We start from the raw sequence: 10,034 nt of genomic DNA, 5'->3' as shown, positions 1-10,034 counted from the left end.
GATGGAGAGGCCGAGGGTTATCCACCTGTGTGCAGTCACGGGGTGTTGATGGAGAGTGCTCAGCTAATTCATAGCTGCTACTGCAGGGTGTCGCTGTGATGAACTGCTAGTCCAGTGCCTACGGGTATTTACATCCATGTCCTCCTCCCACCGTGCAGAGAGCCTCTGACATACAGTACTTCCACTGCCAAATGTGTAATAACCCACTGCTCTCTTGACATAGAAGAGTCTGGACCTGCTTTAACTCAGTAAGGCAACAGCAAGACTTTTTTTGGCAAGATTAATGAATTGACTGGCTGTGCAATTAGATGAGAGCCAGTGGGAGAAAACAAAGTAAGGAGGAAGGAGAGGAGACAAGATATTAATTCAGCTTCACTACATGAAACGAGAGCCCCAGTCAAAGTGCCAGGGCTGTCCTCTACCAGGGCGTTGTCTCCAGGACTTTAAGAACATCAACTCTTGTCCAGGAGCTGCCTGTTCTGGAGACTTGATAAAAACAAGGATTTTCAGTATAGAAGGAACTTCTGGGAGCTCTCTTCCAAAGGCATGTCATGCTTACCACATGATCAGGTTTGTTTGAGGACTTCTTTGTTAGAAGAATGAAGAAACAACAACCATAATCACTTTGTGCAGGCAGACCGTATATAGGAGAGAGAGCACAGATCTACGCAGAACCGAAGTTGTAGTCCTGTTTCCTTTGGCTAAAGGGTGCATTTGCAGATCCCTGTGATGTCCTCCTCTGAAGGAGGATTGGTGTGAAGTTCAAGTACTGAAGCCCTCATGTAATGGGTGATGGAGGGTCATACTATTAATAGTAAATTAGCCCATAATATTGTTCATGTTTCCACTATCTTCTGGCCACATTTCTTTTCTCAGCAAGCACGATTCCTGTGCTTGGCAGTATCTCTGAATGCACCGTGGTATCCGAGGCTACGCAGCTTCCAGAGAGGGTCTCAATGCTACAGAGCAGACTGTAAGAAGAGTTGACATTGTGCAGGGTGAGATGACTCTGCTGTGTTGCAGAGGAGACAGGGGAAACAGCCTCATTGCTTCCTAATCTGTCGGAGTAGAATGACATGGTGACTTTCTTGTTTGAAGAACTTCTCTGGTACAATGATTTCTCCATTGCAATACAAGCAGCCCCATGTAGGGCTGAAGGGAGAGTTTTATGCTCATTTCTTCCCCTCTAGGTTCTAGACTAGTAAAAGCATCTCAGGTCTGAAAATGATTGTGAAATTCCACATCTACCTTTCTTGAGATGCCCAACGGACCCTGGGACAAATGTCATCCCACGAGCTGCTGCCGGGGAACAGCTACGAAAGGGATGGAGAGCCTGGAGGGAGCTGCAAGTTGCCTGCATTCCTCCTAACATTGCCTGTGTGGTGCTGGGTTTGAGCTTGAGGGTGTCCCTCAAGAACTGCTTCAGAGTTAATGCTCCTGGAGACTTTCCTGCAGCCACCCCCTTGAACCCAAACTTCTCCTTTATGAGCTTTTGACTCTTTTTCTAAGGGCGGCAGCTGGCTATACAGGGACCATGGCTTTGCTGGCCTCTGACTTTCTAGCAGCTGTATCTGGTTTGTGTTTCTTGAACCTGCAGTCCTACACACGCTGCAGGATGATTGTGTGGGATCAGCCCTATGAGAGAAAGCAAAGCTGCTGTATAAATTGCTGTGTTTACAGGGCAAGGCAGAGGCTGATCTGGTGATGGTAACGAGGAGAGGAGTTTTGAAACACACTTTCTTGCTATGGGTTGTGGGAGCCTGGGGATCAGCTGGGTCTTTAAGTCTCTAATCATCTTGCTAATGTGCTGTAGGAGGTACATGGCTGAGCAGAAAGGTAATCTTGCTATTAAAATAACATTAGTTTCTTTCAATGATTACCAAAAATAGAGGTAATGTTTATGTGCTTGCAGTCTCCTTTCCCTCTGCTGAGTAAGAGACGGTGTGGAAAAATACTACCCAAACGGCCCGTACTCTGGGGTTCTGGCGCACACACTCAGTGTGTGTTGGCTCAGTCCCACGAAGGGTGAAGAGGTGTGTAGGGCTGGGGAACAGTGCCTGCCTTCAGACCCTTCCTGACTCTCTGGTGGCTGGTGCCAGAGACTAGATGAATGACTAAATCAGGAGGCCTCTAGCTAGTGCCTCCAGAGATAAGTAATGTCAAAGGAGTTCTTATTTGGTAGGAGTCTTGCAAGAAAACTTTGGGAGCTAGTCCCTGGGACAAATCTTTGCACAGCAAGTCAATAACCATTTATGAAACATGGAGGAGGGAAAGGAAAAAAGCCTCTGCGTGTAAAAATATTGGTACGGTGAAAGGAAACTGCGCATCTGGAGTTTCCTGCATGTGTCCATAGGTGCTGCTCTTTGCCTTTTTCCCCATGCTGTTTTCCAACCTGTAGATACTTAATTGAACATTAAATTTTCTTTCAAATAGTCCAAGCATGGATGATAAATGTACTGATAGATCCTAGCCCATTTCTACCTCTCTCTTTTTTTTCTGAGGCAGGGATGGCAAGTAGTTGTGTATGTACAACTGATCTGCCTTAGAGGGAAACTGATGGGAGGGATCATCTTCTGAAATAGCTGAGATTAATTTCTGAGAGGTGAGCAGTCGTCCCAGAAGTCTTGGTGATCAGTATGCAAGTAATAATGCATAATCGCTGTGCTCTCCAAAACCGATAACGTTTTCTGGTGCATATCTTTTTTACAGGAGACTGTTGGCTCTTGGCAGCTATTGCATCTCTCACCCTGAATGAAGAAATTCTTGCCCGTGTCGTTCCCAAAGATCAGAGCTTCCAGGAAGATTATGCAGGAATCTTCCACTTCCAGGTATGTGGAAAACTGGCTCTTGCCTTCCCCCTGATGTCGTCAGCCAGGAACACGTGTGTGGTAGGTCAGACCTACACATGTGGCATTTCCTGGAATGTTTTGAGGGACACGGAAGAGCCAGGCATAAAACAGAGAAAGTCAAGGAGAGGGATGGTGATGGAAGGAAGAATGGCTGCTAACAAAAGAGCCGGGAGTGGGGTCTTTCTTTGTGATCCTTCCTCCATCGGCAGATCCGACTGACAGCAGGGATTCCTGTACAGTGCAGGCTAAGCTGACTGCCAGTAGGCTTGTTTTCCTTCTAGGGAATCGGTGTTAGCGGAAGATGTCCCTGTGACCTGAGTACGTGGCATGGGGTGATGACTAGGTGTTCCCGTTCTCTTTGCAGTTCTGGCAGTACGGGGAGTGGGTGGATGTGGTGGTTGACGACCGGCTGCCCACCAAGAACGGGGAGCTGCTCTTCGTCCACTCGGCGGAGGGCAGCGAGTTCTGGAGCGCCCTGCTGGAGAAGGCCTATGCCAAGTAAGTAAAGGAGAGGGCTGGCTCCTGTAGGCAAAGGGAACTACTTCTTCCCCACTCAGTCTCCTTGCACATGCTTGTGCTTCTCTGTAGTATCTGCAGCTGTGCAGTTAAAGTGTCGGTCTAATCGTTAGCCTTTAAAACTTCTAGGTTATACCGCAAGGGCTCTTTGCTAAAGGTTTGTTGACGGGTGCTCAAGACAGTAGCCTAAAGTACTGTCTTTGCTAGCCAAGAAAAATAGCCCTTGCTTCTCATAGCAGGCGTGTTCCTGGAGTGTTGTCTCATGTCATCTGGGTCCAGGAAGCTCAGTTTCATCTGCTCCAAGCAAGTGTGAAGGTATCCCAGCTGCGGTGCTTCAATATGCATAGCGTGTCAGTCGACATGTCGAGATCGCTAGTCAACGTGAAGATGCTCAAATCTGAATTCCCAATTTTATGATGGTCAGAGAGGAATTCTTCTATCTAACACTACTCTTCTCAATTGATTTAAGAAATTGAACTTATTCAGATCAGCTAAAAATCAGGCGCATAGTTGTTAAAAGGATTGGAAGACTGTGGAAGTAGAGAGGCACACTGTTGGTTCTTGATTTTTTTATTTATCTTTTTTCAGTTTTCCAGGATTTTTTTGTAATTGATATGACTGAATCTGCAACCTGTATAAATGATCATGTTAGCTCTTAGATGGGCTTTCCACGTACAGGGGTGTAAGAAGCAAAGCCGGGAGGGTATCCATTTGTAGCTGCATTAACTGGCATGGTGCCATTGAAAGCGAAAGTGCTTTGGCAACATGCTGGCACAACTGAGTGCTGTTGTCCAAGAGAAGTGGAGATTATGGAAACTGATGGGTGTGTGTGTGTGTGTGTGTGTGTGTCTCCCCTTTCATGCAGGCTGAATGGCTCCTATGAGTCTCTTTCTGGGGGCACCACCACTGAAGGCTTTGAAGACTTCACGGGTGGAATTGCAGAATGGTATGAGCTGCAGAAGGCACCACCCAACCTCTTTAAAATCATTCAGAAGGCGCTTCAAAAAGGCTCTCTCCTCGGCTGCTCTATTGACGTGAGTTAGTCCAGCTTATTGCTAGACACTGTGAGCTTGCTGAAAGGTGCTGGCAGGCAGGCAGATGGACCTGTTGCTTTGCTCGGGTGCTTCGTAGCACAAAGGATTTTCCCCATCTGCCTCTGACTCATGAAGACCAGTTCTCTGCTCTACCTCCTGGCTGGAAAATTTGACCCGAGAGTGTAACACAGGCACATGCTCCTTTGGCAGGTTATGTCTAAGAGCAGGCTGAAAGCCAAACTTTAGTAGTTCATGCGTAAAAGCCCAATGCCTTCTTTTTTTTGTTTTGTTTAGTTTTGTTTCCCTCAAAACCTGAAGTTTTTGCTATTTCATAAGTCCTATGGGAAAGAACTGTACAGGGAATTCATTAGGGATCCCGAGCTGCATCTTTGTTCTAAATGAAGTCTGTAGCTTGGCAGTAAGTTGTTACAGGTGACGTGCTTTTGGAAAGCCTGCTGCTGCTAGTGGTTTCTGCAGCCATATGTTCAGAGGTAGCAGGCTGCAGTCCTTGCAGTAGCCTGTTTGTTGCACAAATTGTACCAAAATGTTCCAAAACAATCAGGGCTATATTCTTGAAGCAGAGAGGCTGGCAATGCTGCCAGGTCTCTAAAAGGCTTTATCAGAACATATGCGTTGCCAAAATCTGAATCTGTACTGTGAGGAAGAGAGGCGCTTTGGCCCTGCTTACGACTATTCAGCATCCCTTTTAGTCTCACTGAAACAAGTATAAATATCGTTATTGTGATAATCGCTGTACTCCCAAAGGAGATTAGATCTTAGCTTTGCTTAAAGGGAAGGTAAATTGTTTACAAGAACTCGATTTGTAAGACACACACAAATGTTTCCTCCCCCTTTTTTTAAGTGAAATCAGGGTCGCAAGAGAAGGAAGCTTCACAGCAGGAAAAGTATTTTGCTAAGGAGAGAATATGTTGACCCTGCGGTGCAGGAGCAGCTGACTAGGAGACATGAAGATGGGGAATTTTGGTAAGTAGCACTGGGTTTCCACTCGATCTGAAGGAACTGGCCTTTCCTCGGCTTTTTCACATGAAGTACCTTCTGCCCCCAAACTCCTGAAGATGAGTGAGCTAAGTGGCCAAAAAACCCAAGTGCTAAATCACAATGAAAGAGAGGGAAGATAGAGAAGGTGGTTTTATAGAAGAACTGTCCATCCTAAGCAGATGTTGTCTGTGGCTTTGCTTCCCACAGGATGGCATTCAACGACTTTCTGAGACACTACTCCCGCCTTGAGATCTGCAATTTGACTCCAGACACGCTGGCAAGTGACAGGTACAAGAAGTGGAGTCTGATGAAGCTGGATGGGAACTGGAGGCGAGGAGCCACTGCAGGGGGTTGCAGGAACTACCCAAGTAAGAACATGCTGTCACTACAGTCTTTGAGGAAATCCTTATTCTAGTTGGATTGCCTTAGAAATGTGGTGTTACACATTTGCACACAGAACCTCTTGGGTCAGGGTTGTCTGAGCTTGTCTTCCAATCACTGTTAACTTGTTCTTTCTCTGGGAACTGGAATCTAGGTGCTTGTGCTTGAAGTGGATTGAAGCAAAGTGGGTTAGAGCAATAGCCCTGATGAAACAGTGATCGGAGTCCCCTTTCCCTAAGGGCTTGGGAGGCTGAGGCTAGTTCTGATGCCTGCCCCAAGCAGCGGTCGATCAGGCAGGTGTGCGCCGTGGCACAAAGCTTGTTTCCTCTCCTGGGGTTGTGCGTGCAGAGGGACAGTTTTGATGTGGGCACGGGGGAAGCCAGCCCTGGGAGCCATGTCCCTGCCACAGTGTCAGCACAAACTCAGTATCCTTGGCACTCGCTAATTTGGGGTGGCCTATCCAGGAGGATATTGCACCTGGGATGTCTGGGAAAAATGTCCAGAAACGCAAACATTTTGTAAATGTTGCTCCCTGATAAAGGGTTTAGTTGTAATTGATAAGATGGAGGCTGGGAGTGGTGTTAGTTTTTCCTTCTCGTATACCGGTTTGGAAGTCAGAGCTGCATCCGTCCCAGCTGACAGATTTATATGTCGGTGTGCGGTTGCTCTCAAAGAAGGCTCTGAGCAAACTGCACAAATCCGCTTCCCTCCCCTTCCCAGACACTTTCTGGATGAATCCACAGTACTTAATCAAGCTGGAAGAAGAAGATGAGGATCCTGACGATCCTGAGAAGGGCTGCACTTTCCTAATTGGCCTGATTCAGAAACACCGGAGGAAGCAGAGGAAGATGGGAGAGGACATGCACACTATCGGCTTCGCAATTTATGAGGCGAGTAAGGCAGTACATGTGCACAAGAGGAAAAGGAAAGCTCACTCTGCAAATGGGGCAGAGCAGTTCTTAGCTGCTTCCCTGCTGTGCAGCCTACCAGGAGAAAAAGCCTGGAGGCCTTCACAGCAGTGTCCTTGCGGCACTCTGCACAGCCCTCTGCAAGAGTGGGCTTTCTACTAAAACTCAGCAGGGTTCAGTTGGACACAAGCTGCGGCAAGGAAAATTCCACTTAGATGTTTAGAAAAACATCCTCCACCACAAGAGTGGTCAAGCACAGGAACAGGTGCCCGGAGAGATTATGGAATCTACGTTCTTGGAGATACTCAGACCTAGACAGCAGAAGGTCTTGAGCAATCTCATCCAGCTTTGATATTGGCCTTGCTTTGAGTAGATGGTTGGACCAGATGATCTGCAGAGGTTCCTTCTTACCTATATCGCTCTGTGCTTCTAAATGCAGGAGCAGGGAAAGTGTTTACAAAAACTAAGAAGTGCAGAAATTCAGGCTGAGCTTAACTTATCATGCTGTAGTAAAAAGAGGAGCTACAGTAGGGATCTGACCCAGGACATGATGCTCTCTGGGATATCTGCGCTAGCATGGAAAGTAATCCCAGCAGCAGAACCAGCCGAAGCACCTGTAAACCTCGTTCTGCTGCAAAAAGGGTCAGAAACGTGTCTGTGGTAACTCTTTCATCAAAACATTTAGAGGTGTGTTGTTCAGAGCTGCAAAGCAGAGCTGCTGTGCCTAACTGGCTCTGGAAATAGGAATAATGCTTTTACCTGAGATTTGTGATTTTTTTACAGAAATCGGTAATTCCTGTAGTTGTAGGCAATAGATGCAACTGCTTTCTTTCTCAATATCCCAGCTTGGAAAAAGCTTGTCAAAGAATCTGCTCCCCACAGGCAAATGAGGTTTTAAAGCAAAGCTGGGTCCCCTGAGCCCATAAGGAAACAGAAAACTGCGTTATTATATTGCTTGGCCCCTCTTCCTCTGCCGCTCGTGGAGAGGTCAGCGGGTGAAAGAGAAGGTGGTAAGAAAGAATAAAGGAACTGAGTCTGTGAAAAATACCACTGGCTGTTCCCAGGCCCATCAGAAGAGCTGTATGGGTGTCTCACAGTGGGCTGCAGGGTAGAGCGTCAGCAGGAAAACATGATCAGCTTGGCTAAATCTGCGCTAGTCTCTGCCCACGCTGCTCGGGCAAGCCCTCCCCGAGCAGCCCCGGGCGGCTCCAGGACCGAGTCGGGAGCGGAGGCAGCATTAAGCAGCGTGGGTGACATGGGCTCAGCACTCAAGTTCCCTCCCTCGTTGCCTGTTGGTTCTTTTGGTGTGTCTTTTGGTTTTTTTCCTCCCGAAGCATGTGGGTGGACCCTCTAAACAGCGGTGGAAAGAAATAGCCCTGGAACAACAAACAAGTAACTTTACCCCTATCTCCTTGCAGGTGCCCCCAGAGGTACGTAGTACGGATTGGTGTTCAAGGTGCACAGTTGGGGATGAATGGCTTGGGGGAAGAGACTGTTAAGAGGATGCTCCTTCCCTGGCTGTACAGAGTCATGTTGACTGCGCAGAGTCTAAAGTGAGAGGCCGTTTACTCTGGAAGTGGGCCTGGGCTCATGTTTGATTTTCAGAGCGTCTTGGCTACGGGTAAGAGCTGTCTGTACTGCAGAAATTTGCCAAAGCTGCTCTGTCCCTGGTCTTCCCCAAGCCCAGAACCATACCTACTCCCGCAGAACACAGCTGGTTTTTTTTCAGGTTTGCACAAAGTTCGTGTTTGACACACAGCTAATATTCCAAATAAGAGTTTATCTGCATTTCCTTAAGCACTCTGTTTTCTTCTTTTCCAGCTTCTATCTGCAGCTAGTTAATAGCAGGCCCTAGGCACCAGAGGTGTGTGCAACACAGTGAGATATGTCAGCAGTACAAGGCAGCTGCAGCACCTCTGAGCTGTTGCTTCTCAGAGGAACAAATGAGGTTGAGCAAAATGCCGGGGTGACCTCGGTACATGGCTGCCTGCACCTGAGAGGGTGCACGCAGAGTGCCCGGGGCACCTCACACCTCCTGAGGCAATGCTCAAAGCATCATGCAGCGTAAGTTGCTATAATGTAAAGCATGTTTTCCCCAGGCAGGAATTTTTCTTTTCTCTGTTCATCACATTTCTTATGTAGCTTTTGAATGTTTTAGCAGCGTTCTGACAGCTGCTCAACTCTTAGCCTAGTGGTCCAAAAAACTGATTTGTATAAAAAAGCAACTCAGACTACAGCCCCTTGACTTTTTTCCCACCATATGTGGAATTTTTTATCCCACCCACCATTGCAACAGGTCTGACAAGTTTTGCATCCTTAAAAGCCTGGGAAGGCTGCAAGGAGGAGGTTTCCAGACAGTCCATGTTCCTTATACTTGCTTCTAGATCTGAGGTGGCTGACCTTGATAAACCCTGTGCAGAAGAGTTTATTCTGCAAGATGTTACACTCCAAATATGTTTTTATAAAGCGTAATGTTTCTTTTATCCTTAAAGGACTTCAGAGCTGGGCTCACTGCCTCAAGGCAGTCTGCCTTCATAGGCAGAGCTGAGCTGAGATGCCCTGGTGGTGCCAGCTCTTGAGAGTAGAGAAATATCAGTGGTAAAACATTTAGCTTTAAAGAAAGATGGTTGGTGGTAAGAGTTTGCCAAATTGCCTTCACAGACTATTCATCTGTAAAACATACGCGTGACTTGAATGTCTTACTGAGATGATCTGCAAAATGCACTTGCGCCTGCGGCTCAGGAGTACTGTGATGGGATGCCCCTTGCCCTTTCTTTTCTCTCTTAATTCTGTTGAACTGATATCTTTCTTTTCAGACTTAGCTAATTATAATTTCTATTATATTCTTAATTCCTACATGCAAATACATGCACATCGTGGGGGTTTTCTCTTTCTTTGCTTTTCATAAGTTTTCTGGCCAGACGAATGTTCATCTGAGCAAAAACTTTTTCCTGACAAACAAAGCAAGAGAAAAATCGAACACCTTTATCAACCTCCGAGAAGTGTTGAACCGGTTCAAGCTTCCTGCGGGAGAATACATCATCGTGCCCTCTACCTTTGAACCCGACAAGAATGGGGATTTCTGCCTCCGAGTCTTCTCTGAAAAAAATGCGGATTCCAAGTACGTGACTGTTCTGTAACTACTTAACCGCAGTAAGTGCGTGTGCGCTGGGTGGGAGCCTGGGAGGATGGAGCAGCACGGCAACAGGGTAAAGCAGCGTGACCTGTTAACGCCTTTAAGTCTGTAAAGTGTGTTTTTGTTGACAGCCCTGCCTGAGAGGCCAGCGGTGGAAAGGGGCTGCTTGGTGTGTTCGCAGGCAGCCTCTGATGCCGGGCCCGGGCTCTCC

The 10,034-nt window shown here is 47.2% G+C and overlaps 1 protein-coding gene across 1 annotated transcript; it reads left to right on the top strand.

Moving 5' to 3' along the window:
* Window positions 1–1,820: 1,820 nt before the first annotated feature.
* LOC136991616 (calpain-2 catalytic subunit-like) lies at window positions 1,821–10,034 on the top strand. Its single transcript, XM_067294479.1, has 9 exons — window positions 1,821–1,836; window positions 2,710–2,828; window positions 3,214–3,347; window positions 4,231–4,399; window positions 5,271–5,383; window positions 5,606–5,766; window positions 6,500–6,669; window positions 8,106–8,117; window positions 9,597–10,034. Exons 1-9 carry the CDS (start codon window positions 1,821–1,823, stop codon window positions 9,825–9,827), a joined length of 1,125 nt encoding a protein of 374 aa, XP_067150580.1. The 3' UTR covers window positions 9,828–10,034.

The sequence above is a fragment of the Apteryx mantelli genome, chromosome 3 (genome assembly GCF_036417845.1).
Source record: "Apteryx mantelli isolate bAptMan1 chromosome 3, bAptMan1.hap1, whole genome shotgun sequence".
NCBI classification, from domain to species: domain Eukaryota; kingdom Metazoa; phylum Chordata; class Aves; order Apterygiformes; family Apterygidae; genus Apteryx; species Apteryx mantelli.
Note: the sequence above shows the minus strand (reverse complement) of the source record. Positions and strands in the feature narration are given on the sequence as shown.

Excerpts from the sequence above, each read along its gene's own strand:
- LOC136991616 (XM_067294479.1), top strand. Across the intron at positions 2,829-3,213 it reads CAGGAATCTTCCACTTCCAG|TTCTGGCAGTACGGGGAGTG; the intron begins GTATGTGGAAAA and ends TTCTCTTTGCAG. Across the intron at positions 5,384-5,605 it reads CATGAAGATGGGGAATTTTG|GATGGCATTCAACGACTTTC; the intron begins GTAAGTAGCACT and ends TGCTTCCCACAG.